The sequence below is a fragment of the Podarcis raffonei genome, chromosome 13 (genome assembly GCF_027172205.1).
Source record: "Podarcis raffonei isolate rPodRaf1 chromosome 13, rPodRaf1.pri, whole genome shotgun sequence".
Classification (NCBI taxonomy): Eukaryota; Metazoa; Chordata; class Lepidosauria; order Squamata; family Lacertidae; genus Podarcis; species Podarcis raffonei.
Window position 1 is genome coordinate 12,207,679 of NC_070614.1, and position 23,587 is coordinate 12,231,265.

The window sequence follows — 23,587 nt, forward strand, 5'->3', positions numbered from 1 at the left end:
AATGTCTTGCACAAAGAAATTGGCAGCTAAAACTTTTATTACTGAGGCAACAGAAAATGTTGAATATGGCAAGATAGTGCTATATTGATACACATAAACCTATCCTCTTTCCCATGTCAAAACTCCATCTTTTAAAAAGTTGGTTAAGTATTTTAAGGATTGGGGGAACAGAGGAGAGCCAGGACAAGTTAAGGCAATTCTAATTTCTACTTGAAAGAAGCACAAAGAGCTATGGCTCTCTTCTTCCAGCACTACATAATACACACCTTCCACATTACTTCGTAAACTGTGTTGTAGAAAGCTGTTGAGATCATTTCTGTCAGATAAGCAAGAGGCAGACATTTGCCAGTCCCTGAGTTGATAAGATTGCGCTCCAGTGGAAGTCTCTCTGGTATCACATCAATAGCTTCACTAGCGGGTACTATTGAGAGGTAACACAGATTATATCTACTCTCTCAGTGCTGATTTTCCTGAACAATCTGGGAATCAGGGTTACTGCCGATGGAAGCAAATTTCTGAGCCAAGGTGACAACAGCAGTTAGGTCCCCTTTGCACCTTGGCACAAGGACCTGGAGAAGCTTTGCACTTTGTTGCTAACAGGAGAAAAAAACAGTACTATGATAGGGATTCTGCAGCTGATCATGACTCTGTGAAATACATTTATTTTGAGAGACTGCTTTTCTTGATCCAAGCTCTGCAAGTTAACTGGAGGGCTCATCTACTGAGCATCCCATGGATATACTCTACCCCAAAGAAAGGTTAGAATGACAAAGAGTCTTGTTGCACCTTAAAGACTAATGAATTATTATGGCATATGCTTTTAATTGACTAAAGTTCACTTCACCCAATGAATGAAATAATATCCTCAGGGTGGGTGGGTGGGTGTGTAAGTGGTCCATAGTGGGATCAAATGGCAATGAAATGCAAAAAGTACACTCTACAACTATTAAATTGACGCTTAGCTGTGTGCAAAATAAGCACAGTGACCATTCATAACAGCAGCACTTTGTATTAATACAATCATCCTCTCATTATTAAGTTAATCCTGTAGTAGGAAAGGAAAGTATTGTTTCTTTTCATGCCTGAGCAAATAGAATCAGTCTTAGTAAGCTTTAATTCAGCAGTTTCATGCCAATTCTGCAAGTCACTAACATTCTATTAAACATGATTCCAAGACACATAGCATTACTGGTGCCCATGAACATGACTCACCTATTATGCCGCTGTCTCTGCTCTCAAGAGTAGAAGTGGGGCTGGTGACAGCTCCATAACTGCAGTCTTTTGCTATAACATCCTTGGTGCTAGTTTGAGGGAGGGTGGAGCAGGGACTACTGGCAGGTGGTGAAGCAGTGCTACTGGTCAGCGTGGAACAAGGACTTATTCGTTGGGACACTGCTGAGGTCTGCAAAATTGGAAACGGGAACAATTCAGTCACTGCAATCTATTCGTATAGCATTCAGACACTGAACTCTGGCTCATACTTCAGCATCTATATAGTATAACAACAAATACACCATATTTTTCGCTCTATAAGATGCACCAGACCATAAGACGCACCTAGTTTTTGGAGGAGAAAAACAAGAAAAAAAATATTCTGAATCCCAGAAGCCAGAACAGCAAGAGGGATTTGGCTTCTGGGATAGCCTCTTGCTGTTCTGGCTTATGGGATAGCCGCGCGCAGCCTCTCCGGGGCAGCGGGAGGAAGGCTCCCCCAAGAGCCGTGCTCCCTTTAAAGAGCGCACAGTGTGTGTGTGCGGCCCTTGGGGGCTTTTCCCCGAGGAGGGAGAAGGGCAGCCCTTCTCCCTCCTTGGGGAAAAGCCCCCAAGAGCCACACACACGTTCCACGCAGCTCTTTAAAGGGAGCGCTGAGCAGAGCCTCCTGCCTGCATTCGTTCCGTAAGACGCACACATATTTCCCCTTACTTTTTAGGAGGGGGAAAGTGCGTCTTATAGAGCGAAAAATACGGTAGTTGGCTGTTGGAATGTCATCTGGGCTAAGACAATGGTTCTAAAGTAACCTCTCTTACACTTCCAGGCCATTCTAAGTCCTACCATTTTCTCTTGGTGCAGAATACACTAAAATCACATTCTTTCAACAAAAACTTGCAAAATTAGTACGGGCTGCTGGTGTAATACTTGAAAGTACACCCCAAGTTGCATTGTATCTGGAACTGATAGCCTCCTCACATAATACCTATTTAAAATGCTGTATTTCAATTGTATCCCACATACCTGCTACTTTGACAGCTAGCCACAGAAAAGACACACATAATTCTATTTTCCGCTTTTCCCCAGTAGTAAGCAACACATATTTTAACCAGCATAATGTCATTATTTGCGCTAGATACGAGTACCGGAATGGCAGCATTTTGAAGAACATTGGCAAAAATGGTTTTCTACCCAAGCAAGACAGCTGTGAAAGCCGAGAAGACTATTTGAGTTTCCTTCTATTTTAGCATCCCTGGCACAATATATACAGGAAATCCAATAAAGACTTGCAGTCTGGCACTTTCCCCAATGACTCTGCTCAGGAAGCTCTCTTGGCATCTGATTTTGCTTTGTAAGTGCTTCTTCCATTCACAAAATATGACAATGATTTTGTACTCAGATAAAGAAGGACGTATCAAAACAGCTCCCCTTCTTCTCACAGGGAACATTTTTCATGCCAAATTTAATTTTTTGAAAAAGAGCAACCAATAAAGTATTTCCTTTGCATAACAGAATAATCCAAAGCTGAAGGCGCATGAGGTCGGTATTGATCAAGAAGGGAAGATTTATTTTACTTTAACTGTCTGCAAAACCATGCACAGAGACGAGTGGCTTCAAGATGTCTAATTTGACAAATAAGCTTGATTCTGTTGAAGAAGAGAGTTTGTATGCTCAGCTTATAGCGTGCTGAAAAAGCCAGCTGCTTTAATTTTGCACATTTAAAATAAGTTACTTTTAAAAGCCATCATAGGCCACCCACATTGCAGTCTGTGACAGTGTTCCTACCAAAAATGCACATGCCAACTCAGAACCAAAATTGGTACTGGTACTTGTTACTGCTCTCCAGTGCTCTGAGCCCTGATTAAGCATAAGGAATCTGAAACATTGGAGAAACAGATCAAATAGCATGTGTGCAACTCCTCAGCCATTAGTGCACCAATGATCTTGTCTTGCTTAATGTATTTGTGAGACCATTCCCACAGGCTTCCAGATGTACATGTCAACTGCAAGCAACAAACCCTGGGAATGTTAAACTCTTTACTAGGGAAACTTTCAAAGCCTTTCCTGTCCAACATTTGTCTTAAAACAGCAGACTTTTACCAAATGTGGTGGCAATTTAAAGAGCACCAATATATACAGAAACAGTTAACAGAAATGTTAAAGAAACTTTCAGTAATAGCGTCGCTCCTAACCTACTAGAATGTGTGCTTAATTATCTGCAAATATAAAAGCGGAAAATATATAAGAAGCTGTATTATATTTTATAACAATGGCCAAATTAACCTTGCCACTAAGTGGAAGACTTTCATATGATTGAAAAATAGAATAGCATTGAAAAACAGAGTAGTAACTATACAAAAAATACACAAACAATGAAACTGGGAACCAAATGAAACATAACTCAACAACTTTTGGAGTGTTGTTATTAATAATCAGGAATACTTTGGTATTTCATTTGTTTTCTTCATATATAGGTGTGTGTGTGTGTGTGTGTGTGTGTGTGTGTGTAGTCAAAGATGACTACGGGGTTGCGGCGCTCATCTTGCTTTCAGGCCGAGGGAGCAGGCGTTTGTCCACAGACAGCTTTCCAGGTTATGTGGCCAACATGACTAAACCGCTTCTGGTGCAACGGTTACCGTGACAGAAGCCAGAGCGCACAGAAACGCAGTTTGCCTTCCTGTCGCAGTGGTACCTATTTATCTACTTGCACCGGTGGGCTTTCGAACTGCTAGGTTAGCAGGAGCTGGGATGGAGCAACAGTAACTCACCCCGTCGTGGGGATTCAAACTGCCAACCTTCTGATCAGCAAGCCCAAGAGGCTCTGTGGTTTAGACCACAGCGCCACCCACGTCCCTTATGTTATATGAATCTTAAATCAGATGTATTAATTTTTTAATGATATAAAAAATTGTTTAAGCATTATGGATGTGAGAAATGTCTGCAACTGACTCTTGCAAAGTGGGGCAATGAAAAGATAGCCAGAATTAATTTAGAAGGACACTTGCTTGGGTATCTGTGAGGGAAGCGATATAATTTGCTTCAGAAATTCTACTGCTGCTTGTGGAAATTCTCACATCTTCGGAAAGCAAATACATAAGTGTGGCAAGAAGCAGAGCACCTCTTCACAATAAAGCAAAGAAAGACAAGCCTTTACACTAGATAGCAAAACACAAAATCTGTTAGCAACACAGAATGACTAGAGGCAAGAGAACCACTGCCAACAGCCCAATCCCCCCACCTGAACCAACAGGGCTCTTATTTTTTTTATTGATTGTAAGTGGCTTTTCAGGAGTTCTGGTTATGTAAGAAACTCTCAGCGGCAAAAGGGATAGTCTGCAAGCTGTTGTGTCTCAGAGTGGTTTTCTTTACTTAATGGGATTTGAAAGTTAAGGGCAAATTAACACAATTCTCAACCAAACACCAGATACTATGATTAGCAAGACAACGGTTGGTAATCCAAACAATTTTCCCCACAGTGATTCATTATGTTGAGCAACCAATCCCAGGACAGACAGATTCCAGAGGTATGTTTGCTGCTATGTGTAGTGGCAGTAAGCTACAATGAGTGGAAAGAGACTTGGGGAGAGTTGAAGGAAAGGGGTAACAGTGCTATTAATACAACAGCCTCCTGCTAGCTGATTCAGAGCACCATCATACTTTATAATCTTCTCCTACAGATTGCTCATTGCATGAGGAAGGAATCTCAACTGGAAAGCTCTTTTTGGCCCCCTTCCACCAGGCCCAAATTGAAGCAGCTATCAGTCTCTTGTTCAAGCACATATAACCCATGTACATCATAGGAACCAATTTGCTAATATTTTTCAAAATGGCAAAACAAAGGAAATTTTAGTTCAGCAAAATATAACATGAATGTTATTTCATGTATCTGACATTAATTAACCAGGTCCTTCAGCCCATTTTAAGTGCTGTTTTCATGTTTAAGTCTCACTGAGTTTTCTACCAGGCTATTTGAAGTTAGGGCCTTTGTGTTGTGTTGCTATATAATTCCAAGGCATCACATGGCATCTAGGCCAAAGTTATTACGTTCACTCACTGATTTGGGACAAGAGGAATTCTTAACAAAACCACCCCAATTTGCCCATGCCTCACTACAGCCTTATCACTGCCCTTAAAGAAAGTACCACTCACAGAAAAGAGCTTTTACAGGTATTCTTTTTCCTTTACATACACAGAAAGTATTCAAAGCCCATCAGAAACCTGCTCGTGCAAAAACTAGCTCAGAGATATAAATCTATTACAGAATGCAACCATTCCTCCACAGATACCTTCTTGTCCTTGCCTTCCAGAAGCATATTTGCTTTTTATAAGAAGATGGAATCTATTTTTTAATCCCTGAACACAAGGAACCACTTATAGAGGAAGTCTCTGCTCTCTGCTTTGATGCATTCAATTAAGTGCCCATTAAAAATAAACTAAGGAAAAAGGATGTTTCTACACATCCTTGCCTTCAATGCTACCCAGGCACACTGCTTCTCTGGCTGTCAGGCTGCCCCCACAAGAAACTGCCTGACAGCCAGAAAATAAGTGGCTTTGAAAGAGGGGATTGTGATAGCTGTCAGCCTGTGTGATTCTCACCTTAAAAGTCACCCAGTGCAGAACCACCAAATAGCCAGCTAGAGGGTGACTTTGCAGGTAGAGACTGCATGGGCCGAGAGTTCAGACATTTCCCACTTGCAAACCTACAAGGCATCTCAAAGAGCTGGACGGGGATTGTGCCTTCAAAGATAGCCAACCAACCAATCCCAGTTTGGGAGGCTGTCACTTGAGGACACCTTTCAAGCTGGAATGGAATGACCTTAAAGGTGGGACTGCATGAAATTCCACTTCCCAATGCATTTTATTTACCGTATTTTTCACCCTATAGGAAGCACTTTTCCCCCTCCAAAAATGAAGGGGAAATGTGGGTGCTTCCTATGGGGCGAATACAGGCTTTCGCTGAAGCCTGGAGAGCGAGAGGCTCTCGCTCTCCAGGCTTCAGGAAGGTCTGTGCAACCCTCCGGAGCCCGGCGCCAAGCCATGCCGGCCTCTGGAGGGTCATGCAGAGCTGCTTGCCCTCCCGGGGTCTGCGCAGAGCTGCCTGCATTCCGAAGCCTCTGGCGCGCTGAAGAGCGCGCCCGGGCTTTGCACAGCTGTCCGCAAGCCTGGGGAGACCGGCGCGGCTCCCTAGGCATGCGGATAGCAGGCTGTTCTGGGGGCTAGGGTCGGGGGAAGCTCGGGCTTCCCCCGCGCCAGCCCCGTGTCTGGGGGGGAAATAATTTTTTTTCTTTCTTCACCCCCCCCGAAAAAAACTAGGTGCGTCCTATAGGGCAGTGCGTCCTATGGGGCGAAAAATATGGTACTCATAAGAATGTTTATATACTCCCCAAAAATTTATGATTAAAATCTCAATACAATTTAAGCTGAAGGGCATAAGTGCATCCATATGGTACGCCAGATCCTTCCCACTCTCCCCCACGCAGGCCAACGCTACCTGCCAATCACTTGATGCCATTATGACATCCTGTGACAACTTGAAAGGGGCTCGCATTTGAAGTCTGTCTGCAAGCAAACCACTTGCAAAAGGGCTTCAGAAAGATGAGTTGGGTATCAAAAACTGTTGTACTGACAGCTGGAATCAGGAATAGAATCTCTTCCAGCACCAAGGAACTATAGATACCAGGGCTGAGCTAGATATTAGAAATGCCCCTTCCAAGAAATGCCCCAAGGCTTGAGTTTGGTAGCAGGACTGTCAATATGAATGAACTCCGGGTACCATGACTTGAACTGGGTATGAATACCATCTGTATGGAAGAATTTTAGCTACCAAATCTAGAGCTAGGGTACTGAGAGTGCAAGAAACGTTGCCTCTGCTTTTGCACTCATATACTGCTCAATACTGACTCAGCCTGGAGTGAGTAAAGGAGAGGAAGTGGATTTCTGTGCAACCAACAGTCTGCTCTGATGGTCTTCCCAATCACAGAGGTCTTTGGGGGTCAATGTTAGTGGTGCCCCATGACTCACAGGCACAACTCATATCAACCTGGAGCCCAACTTTATGGCAAGCTGTCAACTTACAGATTTGAAAATAAGGGGCCAGCAGCCTCAAAAATAAGGGATCAGCAGCCAAAATAAGGGATTTTCCCAGCACAGGTAGGTTCAACTTCTGAGCCCCTCCGAGCCAAAGGCAGAAAGCCCAGCCAACAGCCAAACGAAGCCTCAAGCAGTGGTTCCCATAGTGCAGCAACCCGGCAAAGGGGATGCAGCAAGGAAAACCACCGTCACCTCTCTGCTGGGAAGCGCAGAGCAAAGGCAAGTCCCCAGGCGATTTGATCGGCACAAGGCATGCAAGCTCCACCCCCAGTCGTTCTTAGACACCTTACTGGGTGAGCAACGCAGCCAATCAACACAGTTGGAGCCTCCCTCCTCCCTGGCCGGCAGGGAGGGAGGGAGAGGAGCTGCTTCCTTTGAAACCCGGGAAATTTAAGGGACATCATCAATAAGGGACATCAGCGGGACACGGTGCTAGGATAAGCGACTTTCCCGACAAATAAGGGACGGTTGACAGCTATGCTTTATGGAACTCCTGGCTGAAGTCATGCAGGCCCCCTTTCCTGTTGAACTTTTGGTGCTCCGTGAATACTTTTTTCTTTATGCCAACAGGCATTTTAACAATTCCAATTTTATAATTTTAACTGATTTTTATTCTTATTGCATTGAGTTTCTTGTACACTGCTTAGAGACTATTGTGATTAAGTAGCATATACATTGTTGAAATAAGAAATAGTGACATCCATGCAAGGTCAACCTAAACTTTGGAGGGAAAGCACTTCTAGCTGGGCTCATTTGCAGCCACTGTGAGCAGAGGAGAAAGCTTTATCCACAGGCAGATATTTTAGGGTTGCCATAAGTCTGGGAATTCCCGGACATGTCCTCTTTTGGGAGTCCTACATGTCCATCCAGGGGGAATTTTACATTTTAAAGCAAATGTCCTGGATTTGGGGTGTTTTTCAATATAAAAAATAATTGTGCGCGGGCAGTTCTGGTTCAGGCTCGGGTGACCCAGGCTTTGGCTCTGTGGTGGTAGAGTGGCTATTGGGCAATTGCCCTAAAAAAGCTCAAAAACTTTTTGTGTCTGAATTTTTACCACTTGAAATATGGCAATCCTAAGATATTTGCAAGCGCCTTAACTAGAGCCATCAGGAGGAAGGAATTATTTCATTTGCATTGTTAATTTTATTTGGCTTTGTCAAGGGCATTGTTTTAAACTGAGGGCACAGAAATTGTACTTCATTTATTAACAGCTGCCTGAATGACTATCAGTCATAAATGGAAAAAGATCAATCCACTGTCTTTAGAGAACGGGTGCCTGAGGGTATGAGATATAGTTTACTCAATTAAACTTACAAATTTGATAGGTTATAGAGGGAAGGCAACACAGTGATATCGTCATTGACAAATGAAGCCTTTTTATTCAATATTAGAATGATGCAGAGCAACTCTGTTCTATTTTGGGAATGATCTGAATAAATGTGCGTGATTCTTGTTAACTTGATTTAAATTTAAGTAATTTAATATTGATTGGATATATTTGTTAATTTTTGTTATTCGATGTAAACCTAGCTACTAATTATTATTTGAGGTAGTTATTATCCTGTTTTATCTAACATCATTAGAATGTACAACTCAGCTTATTTAATAAACATTCAAAAATCAAAAGTTTCTTTTCATTCTATTTTAAAATTAGTTTGTAGATCATGGTACTGGGAGCTCCACAAGAACTCTGCTGCCTGTAGCAGAGCCATCACTAGCTTGAAAATGGGAGCATCCCCCCTCCCCCCATTAAAAATGTAAATGGGGGAGGCCCCGATCTGCAGATAGAAAAATATTTTTCTAGTGGGAAGAAGAAGAAGAAGAAGAAGAAGAAGAAGAAGAAGAAGGGGAGTAGTAGTAGTAGTAGTAGTAGAAGTAGTTTGGATTTGATATCCCGCCTTTCACTTCCCTTCAGGAGTCTCAAAGCGGCTAACATTCTCCTTTCCCTTCCTCCCCCACAACAAACACTCTGTGAGGTGAGTGAGGCTGAGAGACTTCAGAGAAGTGTGACTAGCCCAAGGTCACCCAGCAACTGCATGTGGAGGAGCGGAGACGCGAACCCAGTTCCCCAGATTACGAGACTACCGCTCTTAACCACTACACCACACTGGCTCTCATAGTAGGGGGTAGGAGAGCTGGGGGAAAAAATCACAGCTGGCAAACAAAGTGACCCTTGGGTTTCAGATAGTACATGGGTAAAGTAAAGGTAAAGGGACCCTTGACCATTAGGTCCAGTTGTGACCGACTCTGGGGTTGCGTCGCTCATCTCATTTTATTGGCTGAGGGAGCTGGCGTACAGCTTCCGGGTCATGTGGCCAGCATGACTAAGCCACTTTTGGAGAACCAGAGCAGCACACGGAAACGCCGTTTACCTTCCCACCGGAGCAGTACCTATTTATCTACTTGCACTTTGACGTGCTTTCAAACTGCTAGGTTGGCAGGAGCTGGGACCAAACGACGGAAGCTCACCCCATTGCAGGGATTCGAACCACCGACTTTCTGATAGGCAAGTCCTAGGCTCTGTGGCTTAACCCACAGCGCCACCCGCGCCCCTTAGTACATGGGTAGACCAGACCAAAAAGCCCAAGGCACAAATTCCCACGGTCTAGGAGGCCCAGGAGGCTTAATTTGGTCACAATCGAATATACACTCACAGATTTCATACTAAATACATTACTTCTGGTAAACGAACCACTATAGCCGCTAGAGGGCCATGAAAATTTGTGTCCTGGGCTTTTTAGACTCCCCTACCAATGCACTTCTGAAACTGAAGGGGCGCATTGGTTGCCAGATGTGGCATCATTTTCAGCTCTCCTGCTCCAGTAATCTGAGCTTGCAAGAACAAGTTGGGCCACAGGGGACAAGCTCTGCACCCACTTCAGCTGTGTCCCAATTTACTACGGTTGCCTCACAATTCAAATCCAGCATTTTGTATTTCATCGGGACATGGTTCCCCCACCTCTGCCACTAGAGAAGAGAGAGCCTATGAAGTAATCTCCGATGAATCTCAGATTATGAGCCATGGCTTCCGGGGATTATATTTTTAACAGAACCGCTCATTTTGCAAATCAAGCGTTATGTCAGGGAACAAGACACAGTCAAATCACTATCAATTGGCACAAAACAAGCCCACCTGATTGTCCTCCTGTACTTCCATACTGTACTGCTGCCCTGCCTGCACTTCCGTGACTTTCTCTCCCAGGAGGAAGCCCAGGCGAGTCATGAGTGTGTTTGCTGCCTCATCTACAGATGGAGGGGGTCCCAGTTCCTGCTCAGCTTCACCTGCAGAAAGGGGAGGAAATAGGATGTCAACTGTAAAAATTATACTTCACAATATCTTTACCCAATGTTTCCCAGGTCTTTCCCACCTCACTATCTCTTCCCAATATTCAAATTAGATTATGATGATGATATACCAAATATATAGTTCCATTTTCTCCCGCCAAGAGTGTTTGCTCGCTTCTAAACAAATTATCTCATTGCAGCACCTATAGGATAGAAACAATCCAACTGCCTGTTATAAGGGCTAGAAACGTTAAAAAAAAATAAAGAGAAAAGTTCTTCAAAGTTACCAAATTCTTAGACTCCGGTTTCCTAGAGAGAAATGTGCAAGTCCACAATTACAAAGCAAGCAAATAACCCCTATGAACAATTCTGAACAAAACTGTTTGAGTCTGTATGTACAGAAAACTCTTCTTTCTACTAGGCCCTTGCTACTGTTTTTAGTGTTACAAACTTAAGCTTAGAAACACATCCATAAATCTCAAGCCAAGAAATGTTTATACACACATATGCTCATGAGAGTGGCTCCTGGATTACATGTTTAAACAGTGCAATTTTTATATACTTATCAAAACTGGCCCATGGCAGCGTATGTTAATTTAAAAAAACAAATAAAAAGCATTTTTAATTTTCAACATAAAAGCAGCAGGCAAGGGGATGTGTGAACTGCTTTTAGCTAGATTGTTCTGAGAGATGGTTCTGAATTGCGATAGGTGAAGGCTCAAAGAGCAGCATGTCTTGTCACAGTATTATTACACTACACCGTGACACAGGCAAACAAAACAAACCTCACCCCATTCTGCAGATATTTGTACCTTGTGATCCTAACACAAACAGTGGCCACTCCTTTTTTATCTTCCTGGAGGTCTTAGTTCAGAACTTCCTCAGGGTTTTCAGTGAAGAAGGCAAGTATTTGTAGCAAAGCAAGCGGGTTTTTGTCAGAGACACTACCAGTGTACGAAATGTGACAATGAGCAAGATGTGCAGACTGCGCAGATCCTGTTGTTTATCCCATGTAACTACCGCTCAATGGTATCTGGCATAGATGGTATGAACAATGATGTCCAGGGCTGGCATAGGGGCAAGCATAGTTAGGTACAAGCTGATGGGCTAGACACAGAGAAGGGCTCTACAAAGCATGACTGTCTGTCTGTCTGCCCATCAAGGAGACACATCTGGGCCCAGGAAGAGGAGGGTGGGTGAGTGATTAGTAGTGGTGGCACTTACAACAACAACAGCAGAAGAACCAATGGTCCTGATGAAGGTGGCATCAGTGCTGAATGGGGGCCCAGGTTGGGGCTGGCCATGAGTCTAGAAGTGGCACCATTCCAGGGGGCCACTGAGGTTTGGCCTTGGTGTGATCAGATTACAGTGGTACCTCGGGTTAAGTACTTAATTCGTTCCGGAGGTCCGTTCTTAACCTGAAACTGTTCTTAACCTGAAGCACCACTTTAGCTAATGGGGCCTCCTGCTGCTGCCGCGCCACCGGAGCACGATTTCTGTTCTTATCCTGAAGCAAAGTTCTTAACCTGAAGCACTATTTCTGGGTTAGCGGAGTCTGTAACCTGAAGCGTATGTAACCTGAAGCGTATGTAACCTGAAGCGTATGTAACCCGAGGTACCACTGTATATGAGTGAAGACTTCTAGTTTCTCAAGTAAGTGCTGAATAGACATACCATCTTCTCTATCTAGCCCCAGACTCTGAAGCAGCTTAGCTACACGCAGGAGGAGGGGAAACTATTTCTTGACTCACAAGGAAAATGTCTGAGAGCTCTAAGCATAAGCAACAGTCGTTGGCTGAAGCAGCTGTTTCCTGGAATGATATACGGTGCAAGCAGAGAGTGCCGTTTTGCGAACAACCGGAATATTAATAATGCAGCATGACTTGTCTTTTAAATGTGCCTCAAAAGGGGTTTTCAGGCTCTCAAGATGTTTTCAGGAGAAATTCATTCATAGCAGAAGACCATTTTATTGTGCATCCAATTTCATACACAAAATAAAACTGAGATAAGAATTTTCACCACACCTGCTCAGATTCTGAGCCACTATTTCACAATAGTTCTAGGATGAAATAACAACGTATTCAAGTCAAGCATTCCATTGTGTTACCCTATGCTCCTTTGAGAAGTCCAAAACAGCTAATTATGCATTTACAAAAGAGGGGTAAACATAAGAAAAAGTGTCTATACACTTTTTAAAAACTCTGTATATCTTTGCATGGAACTCTGTAGAACAATTTATTTATTTAGGTAGTTACATCCAGCTAGTTCAAGCAAAAGACTCTGCAAGGTAAAAGTAGTATCAGCTTAAACAAAGACAATTTAAAAACATACAGTGGTACCTCGGGTTACATACGCTTCAGGTTACATACGCTTCAGGTTACAGACTCTGCTAACCCAGAAATAGTGCTTCAGGTTAAGAACTTTGCTTCAGGATAAGAACAGAAATCGTGTTCCAGCGGCGCAGCGGGAGCAGGAGGCCCCATTAGCTAAAGTGGTGCTTCAGGTTAAGAACAGTTTCAGGTTAAGAACGGACCTCCGGAACGAATTAAGTACTTAACCCGAGGTACCACTGTAGTACACATGTAAAAAGATTAAAATAAGATAGTTACATGAAAACAACCCAGTCCAGATCAGCAATCACTCCTAATCCAGAAAGAGCAACAACAACTCCAGATCAACTGTAATTGAAAGCAGGCTGAAATAGGAAAATCTTTAAAATCCTGTTTAAAAAGTGACTAAAGAAAGGGCAAAGTGTATATTCCATGGACGGGAGTTCAAGTGAGAGGGCCACAACCTTTTCTAGCTACTAGGTCTGGCTGATTTTGATGCTGGGTCTGCTAACAGGGTCTGTTAGGGCCTATATGCACAGCAATTATTTCAGGTAACTTGGCGCCAAACAGTTTAGGGCTTAAAGGTAACAAAACAATTTGGGTGTTACACACATCAACCATTTGGCTTCTTTCAAGATGGAAGGATTCGTATTTGGATGCTGCCCACTGAGTACACAATACATGGACACTAATAAAACTGAAACGTGCTTGGATGTTCTCCTGGATCTCCTTCAAGAAGATGTGTCACATCAAACAAAAATGGAATCAAACTACCTATAGTGCACATAGGTGCCACAGCATCCATGAAGACTTACTTTTGCAAAAGTCATTTTTTATCTGTTCATCTATATTAGGGCTGCCATATATCCAGCGGATTTTTACTGAAACAGCACAATGTCCGGGACGTATGGCAAGTAGGGCAATATATAGCTAGATAGATGATAGATGATAGATAGATAGATGATAGATAGATAGATAGATAGATGATAGATAGATAGATAGATGATAGATAGATAGATAGATAGATAGATAGATAGATAGATAGATAGATAGATGATAGATAGATGATAGATAGATAGATGATAGATAGATGATAGATAGATAGATAGATAGATAGATAGACAGACAGACAGATAGAGATAAATTAAAATATCAACAACTTTGTCCAGATTTTCATTTTTGAGAATACGGCAACCCTAATACGTACAGTAGTACCTCTGGTTACGTACTTAAAACGTTCTGGAGGTCCGTTCTTAACCTGAAACTGTTCTTAACCTGAAGCACCACTTTAGCTAATGGAAGCCTCCCGCTGCTGCTGCTGCATCGCCGCCGCACAATTTCTGTTCTCATACTGAAGCAAAGTTCTTAACCCAAGGTACTATTTCTGGGTTAGCGGAGTCTGTAACCTGAAGCGTATGTAACCCGAGGTACCACTGTACTTGACAATTTAATCTTCAATAATGGTTTTCACCAGTGTTCTCATAACATATGTCAACTGGCCTTTAATATTCCCATATCTCCTCTCGATCCCTTTTTCAAAAAACTGGTGTTACAATGGACACTTTCCCATCCTCAGGGATGGAGGCTGACCTTAGGGACAAGTTACTTTGGTTAGAATATCAACAATTTCAAATTTGAGCTTAAGAACTTTCAAGACTCAGTGCTTTGTGCAGTTTTTTATATGTCAATGAGGCCCAGAGCATCATTACTTCCTCAAACTCTCAAGAAAGTTTGTTCAGGCACAGAGACGTGCCCTACATCTTCTGCGATGAAGACAGATGCAGACAATGTAGTCAACTTCTCTGTGGTCTAATTTTATTCCTTTAGCACACCTTTGATTCCAGTGTCATACAAAGCTCTAACTGCAGAATACTTTACCTTGCGCCCCATCTTTGTACTGGGCATGTTTAGCCTGGAGAAGAGGAGGTTAAGGGGTGATATGATAGCCATGTTCAAATATATAAAAGGATGTCACATAGAGGAGGGAGAAAGGTTGTTTCCTGCTGCTCCAGAGAAGCGGACACGGAGCAATGGATCCAAACTACAAGAAAGAAGATTCCACCTAAACATTAGGAAGAACTTCCTGACAGTAAGAGCTGTTCGACAGTGGAATTTGCTGCCAAGGAGTGTGGTGGAGTCTCCTTCTTTGGAGGTCTTTAAGCAGAGGCTTGACAACCATATGTCAGGAGTGCTCTGATGGTGTTTCCTGCTTGGCAGGGGGTTGGACTCGATGGCCCTTGTGGTCTATTCCAACTCTATGATTCTATAGCAACCCTGGACAGTATGCAACAAAATTCTGGCACTAGCATAATTTATTCCCCTCTCCTCCCTCCATGCCACCCCCCCAATCTGTTTTTGCACTAAAAAGACATTTACTTTAGTGCTACACTGAATACAACCCTCTATTCTGTTTCAAACAAATTTTAATTACATGCTTCCTGTTTCCTCTACAGTGCCCTTGTTAGTTGACTTAAAACAGATGTATTCGATTACTTTACATACCATTCCCTTAATTTAGGTATTTCTAGAGACTTCCAATATTTGGCATATATTAGCTTGGCTGTTATAGGGAACAGTACCCCCTCTTTCTCTACAGATATTGTTAATGCTTAGCAAGAATATTTTGGGTTTGAAACTTAGTCTTTCTTCCATAATGTTATTATAGCTTCTCCAATTTGACTCCAGTGCATTCTAGTATGTTTTAATTAAGTTTTTACTCATCAACAGTTTAATTCTTTTCCAGCAACTCCATTTCGTTGATTTCTTGCCCATTTCTCCAGCTAACTCAACCATTCTATATATATGCAACAACAGGCGGTGCATTTGTGATAATGCTTTCTTTGGATTATTAACCAAAATGTACTCAAAGCACATCAACTATTTTCAGCTATTATTTCTAGTACAGGTTCATCCTGCCCCAAAAGGAGCAAGCTCTTCCTTTAACAAAGTGAACTGCTAGTTCAGTTCATCCACAACAGCAACAAAAATAGCATCCAGAATGTTACAGGCTGCTGTGCTGAAGTACAGGGTAAAAAAGTAAATCAGGTGCTATAGTGAAATAATATAATATGTGATTGGCAGAATGTGAAAAGGTGAGGCTTTCCCAATTATTGTATTACCCTGTTTAATTTCTGCCTTCCACACAGCTGATAAGGACAAGTCATCATTTACTTTGTTCCTGTATTTCTCACTGCAAAGTGCTCTTGTTGCAAGTGTGAATCTCCCCAGGAGGAAGAATACATTGCTTCTTTTGGATTGCTTAGCAACAGTGATTAAGTGACTAAGCAACCTTAGCAACAGCAGCGCCTCCATATTTGCCTAAATAAGTTTTAGAGTATTGCCTCCACATTTTGCTTTCTAACATCCTTTAAAGATGCCTGATTGACTTACTTTTCTTTTTTTTAAAAAAAATGTAGGCTATGAGTTCAGGGTTGGGGGTGAGGAGGGACTGAACATAAAGATTGATTAACTAGAAACCTTTTAAAATTCTATCCTAAAACAAACTTAATTCACCTTTAGTTCACCCAGCAACTAGCTCAATGAACTTCATTCACATGGGCAGCCCAAGAGAGGGGCAAATGCTGTCCCAAAGAAGCTCTCCTTCCCACTTGCCTCATCCCCTCTTGCAATTGTTGGACTACGGTCATTAACACATATTGTCTGTGGCTGCTCTCAGACTTTGAAACCCCCACCCTAGAAAAAGTTAAGACTGGCTCGCTCCTTGTTGTGCTTCTGCTGGCAGGTAAAGATCATCTTGTTCCAACAGACGTTGGGGAACTGACTGCTTTTAATGAAAGGGCTGGTGCCATGTCGTGTTAGTTGTGAGTGTGTGTGTGTGTATGTAAAAGAAAGAGAGAGAGAGAGAGAGAGAGAGAGAGAGAGAGAGAGAGAGAACATATACCGTATTTACTTGAATGTAAGAGAGAGAACATATACCGTATTTACTTGAATGTAAGAGAGAGAAAGAGAGAACATATACCGTATTTACCTGAATGTAATGCACACCATTTGTGGCCAAATTACACTGTGAAAATTAGGGTGCAAATAAAATTTGATGGCATGGGGACGCGGGTGGCGCTGTGGGTAAAACCTCAGTGCCTAGGACTTGCCGATTGCATGGTCGGCGGTTCGAATCCCCGCGGCGGGGTGCGCTCCCGTCGTTCGGTCCCAGCGCCTGCCAACCTAGCAGTTCGAAAGCACCTCCGGGTGCAAGTAGATAAATAGGGACCGCTTACCAGCGGGAAGGTAAACGGCGTTCCGTGTGCTGCGCTGGCTCCCCAGATGCAGCTTGTCACGCTGGCCACGTGACCCGGAAGTGTCTGCGGACAGCGCTGGCTCCCGGCCTATAGAGTGAGATGAGCGCACAACCCTAGAGTCTGGCAAGACTGGCCCGTACGGGCAGGGGTACCTTTACCTTTACCTTAAAATTTGATGGCACATTTACATTTGCCAGCAAATACTTTTTTGGTTTCAAGGTTTTGAAAATTGAGGTGCACATTAGATTCGCGTAAATACAGTATTATTTCTAATAATGTTTAATTGTTTTAACGTTAAAAAATATTTTTAGATGTTCCTATTGTATTTGTAAGCCACTATGAGTCCCTGTCAGGGGGAAAGGTGGGGCATGAATGAACAAACAAACAAACAACATACCATTACTTTTCTTTCTGCGATCTTAACATTTAGGACACAACAGTGTTGCCCGTTCATTGATGGCCAGAAAATGACTTATGTTCTGCTAAGATGCAAAAGAGGATTTACAAGAAGTCTGTCTGATCCCTGCTCAAACAGTTCACAGCAAAACAGGAGTGTGGGGAAAAGTTAAGGTCTCCTATTTGGGGAAGGGATGTGCAAGATATTCTTTCATTTTCTACAAGTACTCTTCTTTAGCTGTATTCCCTATTGGCAGAAGAATTCTGTCCCACACAGAATGTTTCCTTTTGTCTGCTTATAAAAGTCCAGCTCAATAAATAAACGTACTTTGCTTATCAGTAATTTTCATCAGAATACTTTGCAATGTTTCACACCCAGCTCTGTTGGTTCATTTGACTTTTAGAGGGGGCAAGTTTTAGTAGAAGGTCAGCAATCATGCAACCTAGAATATCCACAGTTGCTCGCATTATTCATATACAGTTGTTGGGACAACAGAGTAATGATCTTTGTTTAGCATAATAAATTAAAAGATAATGAAAGCACTACTACAGGAGGAAATATAAAAATATTAAAACTTAATTTGGAACATTTTAAAGAAAAAAACCTAGCATGATAAATCATAATTACCGTAATACGAGGCAGACCTTTCTAAAGCTGGGGAAGGCACATACTCCTTTCTCCAGCTCAGTTAACAGTTGCAGTCTTCCAGCCACAAACCTTCGGCTAAGATACTGCAGTCGATTCACATTTCATTTGCTTTCATTTGCTGTGATACTTAATTTCCCGCAGGTGATGTACTGGGCCTCCACTAGACATTGAAATATCCCATACTCCCATTTGGAAGGTCTTCCCCTAGATATGAAATATGAGTGGGCTGACTGTGGTTCATGAGTAAGAAGGAAAATTGCCCTCCATGCTGTAATGAACTCACATCTTCATTATTACTTTACACACCCGAGGTTCAAGCGTGGACACTGTAAGCACAATTAGGACTAAATATTCCTTACTGAATAAATACGTTGCGCAAAATATTTGAGCCATTTTAAGTATGAAGGTGCCCAGCATTAGCTTGACTGGCAAACTGAGTCCGCAACTTCAGGATACTTTATATTTCCACAATATTTTGGTTATTCTGCCCTAAATTTATTCAGGATTCGAACCGCCTTTGTTGCCCTAGTCAACAATATCTGTGTTACTAAAAGTACTTATTGGCCACTCTTCAACTGAAACGTTCAGAGAGGCCTACAAAAAATAAATCACCAAGCAATACAATTACAAAAAAATAATAATCACAGAAACACAGCAGGCGAGCGTGATATCATATATCCACACTAATACAACTAAAAAGCGTGAACAAATAAAAAGGTTTTCATCCAGCGCTGAAAAGGAAACACAGACCAAGGCAGGAGGGCAATGTTTGCCAGTGGTCAAGATGGCAACTTAAGTTCATAGCTCTCTTAAAGGTAAAGGTAAAGGGACCCCTGACCACTAGGTCCAGTTGCGGACAACTCTGGGGTTGCGACGCTCATCTTGCTTTATTGGCCGAGGGAGCCGGAGTACAGCTTCCGGGTCATGTGGCCAGCATGACTAAGCCGCTTCTGGCGAACCAGAGCAGCGCACGGAAACATCGTTTACCTTCCCGCCGGAGCAGTACCTATTTATCTACTTGCACTTTGACGTGCTTTTGAACTGTTAGGTTGGCAGGAGCAGGGACCGAGCAACAGGAGCTCACCCCATCGCGGGGATTTGAACCACCAACCTTCTGATCGGCAAGTCCTAGACCCTGTGGTTTAACCCACAGCACCACCCGCATCCCTCATAGCTCTCTTACCCATATGCACAAAGGACTTTTTGGGTCATATATGCAGTAGCTATGAGAAGTGGGGGCCTTGCCTACAGACAGAAGGTCCCATTTCAGGTGATGGCTAAATAAGGGAAAATGTTGATATCATCAACATGAGTCAAATAAGTACTGGGGAACCTTTATGCCCATCTCTCCTCAGACTTGCCATTATAGAATGGCATGATCTCATATGAAAAAGTTCCTGAAAAATCTCTCCCCCACTGAGACGTCCAGCTTGGTAATGTATTCCTGAAGTTGCTAAGAGCCAGTGCAATGAAGTACAGTGGTAAAAGGTAAAGGCAAAAGTACTCCTGCCCGTACGGGCCAGTCGTGTCCGACTCTAGGGTTGTGCGCCCATCTCACTTAAGAGGCTGAGGGCCAGCGCTGTCCGGAGACACTTCCGGGTCACGTGGCCAGCGTGACAAAGCTGCTCTGGTGAGCCAGAGCCGCACACGGAAACGCCGTTTACCTTCCCGCTGGTAAGCGGTCCCTATTTATCTACTTGCACCTGGGGGTGCTTTCGACCTGCTAGGTTGGCAGGCGCTGGGACCGAAGGATGGGAGCGCACCCCACCGCGGGGATTCGAACCGCCAACCATGCGATCGGCAAGTCCTAGGCACTGAGGTTTTACCCACAGCGCCACCCACATCCCCAGTACAGTGGTACCTCGGGTTAAGTACTTAATTCGTTCTGGAGGTCTGTTCTTAACCTGAAACTGTTCTTAACCTGAAGCACCACTTTAGCTAATGGGGCCTCCTGCTGCCGCCGGAGCACAATTTCTGTTCTTATCCTGAAGCAAAGTTCTTAACCTGAAGCACTATTTCTGGGTTAGCGGAGTCTATAACCTGAAGCGTCTGTAACCCGAGGTACCACTGTAGTAGATAGTATGCTGCATTTTTACCAGATTCCTACTTGACAAGGGAGCTCTTTGAGTGGTTACGCTATACAAAGATAAAAGTTGACCATATGTTGTACACTTCCTGCAGATTAGCAAATGAGTGACAATACACTGCACACCACATTTTGATAAAAGGAATTCCCTTATCTCAACATTTTGAAACCACATTGGTATCCTGTTTTCTGATATATCTGCTCCCACCCCGTCACAGAACCCAGAGAATGCATTAATTTCCCAACTTGCAAAGTCTCCTAAGAGGCCAACAATGCTAAATGTAACATTCTTTATCATTTAAGCTAATGGTAAAATCCAAAGTTTTTCTTTTGATTTATCTCATTTAGGAATTAACTTCCGATCCATTTTCTCTATGGTTTACAGTCTAGAGTAGCACCTTGGGGGAAATGGAAGATTTAGGTGCCCTAGTTAGTATTTATTTCAAAAGTCTGAAAAAAAAAACCAGAATAATTGTTTTGGCTCCCAATATGTTAATAGTTCTCTAACAGACAAAGCTCCCTCATCTACTAGAGCCTCCATAGCCATGAAGTTGTCAGATTGGGGGGGTGGGGAGAGGAAAATCCAACGTAGCTGAATGGTTATGCTAGATATCCTCCCCTCCCTGACATGACTGTCTGAGATGCAGACAGGGGGCTGCTGTTGTTTTTCAGAAAATCTTTCATTGCAGCAATTCTTAGTGACAAGGGAAGTAAATATTACACCTTTAGAAAGAATATGTGAACCAAAACATGGCCAGCCTTCAAAATTTGCACTTCTCAACAATTCCGGGTGCAGTTCTTCAGCCAAGTAATATGTAAAAAATGTGTATACTGGGGTAAACTGTGCATATAAATGCATATATTAGTAAAAAAATGTTTTAGGGAAATTGCTTTGAATTCTACCAGTGAAAACTGCTTTGCCAAAAAAAGAGTATACAGTCATACCTTGGAAGTCGGAATCTTGGAAGTCGGAATCCATTCTGGAAGTCTGTTCAACTCCCAAAACATTTGAAAACCAAAGCATGGCTTCTGATTGGCTGCAGGAAGCTCCTGCAGCCAATCGGAAGCCGCTGAAGCCCCATCAGATGTTCAGCTTCCGAAAATCGTTCGAAAACTGGAACACTCATTTCCAGATTTTGATTGTTTGGGAGCCAATTTGTTCAGGAGCCAAGGCGTTCGAGATCCGAGGTACGACTGTATTAGTCAAAACGGCACGTAAAAATGTGTGCATTGTGAGAAATAAAAGTGCTGATTACTTTTCATGAGGACATTTTAAAAACAATCCAGCAAACGATGTGGAAATGTGTAGAACACAACCGGAAAAATGAGAAACTAAGACAGAGTTGCCTGTCCCTAACACCACTGTAGCCTACTTCAGAGACAAGAAGGCTTATCTGCGTGTTGGGAAAGGATGAGGCCTACAGAGCGGAAGGGAGAAAACACCAGTTATTAATAATATTGGACAATAGTAATTCAATGTGATGAAATCACAGGTACCTTGAAACCAAAGTGAGCAGGATGAAACTTTAAGTAAAAACAGGAAGGAAAACAACAACTGTAAATGTATATAGGTTGGACAACAAACAGCACACATGCAGCAGCAGCAGCAGCAGCAGGGGTGGGTAACGGAAAAGTTAGCCCAAACCCAAGGAAAAATAAGCGAAATCAAACATGTTCTGTTGGAAAACAGAAAGGGGTTAGAATAAAAAGCACAGAAATAAATCACATTAAGAGCCCTTCAACGGAACAGAGATGAACTGAAGAATGACCCTAAGCTTTTTAAAAAGTTTGCAAGCTAAGAACAAAACTAACATAATCCTGGGGGGAGATAGAGAGAGAAAGAAAAGCAGCAGAATAAAAAATGGATTGCTTTTGCTTTTCTTTTTTAAAAAGATGCAGTAGCTGCTTTATTTTAAATGGCAAAATGTTGAAATTTTGGGCACCCAAGCCAACAGCGCAACTTGGGACTTTAAAGGAGTCCCTTATTTGACTGGAGATGCCTGGTTAACAGCATGATCTGACCTGGATAACCAAAAACCTCACCTGAATCATGCCTCTTGTAATTTGGGCTGCACAGAGAACTTACACAAATCTCTAACACACACACACTACTTTTATTGTGGAATTAATAATGCGAAAGTCATTGTAAAAAGCATCTGTCTCATTTTACAAGTGGGAAACACTGAAGCTGAGAGGACAAGCCCAAGACTGAAGAAGAAGAGTTTGGATTTGATATCCCGCCTTTCACTCCCTTTAAGGAGTCTCAAAGCGGCTAACATTCTCCTTTCCCTTCCTCCCCCACAACAAACACTCTGTGAGGTGAGTGGGGCTGAGAGACTTCAAAGAAGTGTGACTGGCCCAAGGTCACCCAGCAGCTGCATGTGGAGGAGCGGAAACTCGAACCCGGTTCCCCAGATTACGAGTCTACTGCTCTTAACCACTACACCACATTGGCTCTCTAGTGAATCTACAGCAAAAAATTTTTACTAACCTCCTACTACCATATCAATGGATGTTCACAAACACCACTTCCTTCATCCCTACTTTCCCATTTTACTGCTAGTCAAGGGTGACTTGCCTAAGTCAATCAGTGCATCCATTATTTACTTAAATCATTTTCCTTATCTTCAATTGAAAACGCTCCCAGAATGGTTCTACTGATGAATAAAAAAATAAGACAGCCCCAGCCTTCAGACTTATAGTTTAAAAGACAAAACACAAAAGGGAAAAGGGATGGGGAGGGAGGAGGAAGAAAGCAGACACCAGTTCTTAAAGTTACAGGGTAATCATTATTCATTCACACAGCTTCCTTACAGGCAGGCGGTTCAGATCAGATAGACATAGCACAGAAGCAATAGTCAATGCAACAGACAAATCATTTTGCTCCATCAAAAGAAAAGAAAAAAGCCCCACAGAAACATATAATGAATGACTTCATGAGTAGTAGAGCAGGCACATGACATTTTCACTGCAGTGGAACAGCACAGAAAATCACACACTGCATTCTCAAATGTAAAATAATGTATAACTGTCATCTGGTACAGTGGTAACTCTGGTTGCAAACAGGATCCGTTCCAGATGCCCTTTCTCAACATGAGAAGCCTGAAGCGCCATATTTGCACGGTGCGATTTGGCGCTTCTGCACATGCACGAAGCATGATTTAGCGCTTCTGCGCATGCGCGAGCGACGAATCCCGGAAGTAACCCTTTCCGGTACTTCCGGGTCGCCGTGGGACACAACCTGAAAAAATGTATCATGAAGCAAACATAACATGAGGTATGATTG

General features: G+C 42.7%; 1 protein-coding gene across 11 annotated transcripts in view; it reads right to left on the bottom strand.

The window, feature by feature from the left end:
- Nucleotides 1–23,587, bottom strand: part of TANC2 (tetratricopeptide repeat, ankyrin repeat and coiled-coil containing 2) — a 193,489-nt gene that overhangs the window by 48,501 nt on the left and 121,401 nt on the right. For all 11 annotated transcript variants that reach the window (XM_053363720.1, XM_053363716.1, XM_053363718.1 and 8 more), the window contains 2 exons: nucleotides 10,433–10,581; nucleotides 1,213–1,402 (listed from right to left, as the gene is read on the bottom strand). In XM_053363720.1, the coding sequence (XP_053219695.1) occupies nucleotides 1,213–1,402; nucleotides 10,433–10,581 (339 nt within the window). The remainder of the gene's footprint in view (nucleotides 1–1,212; nucleotides 1,403–10,432; nucleotides 10,582–23,587) is intronic.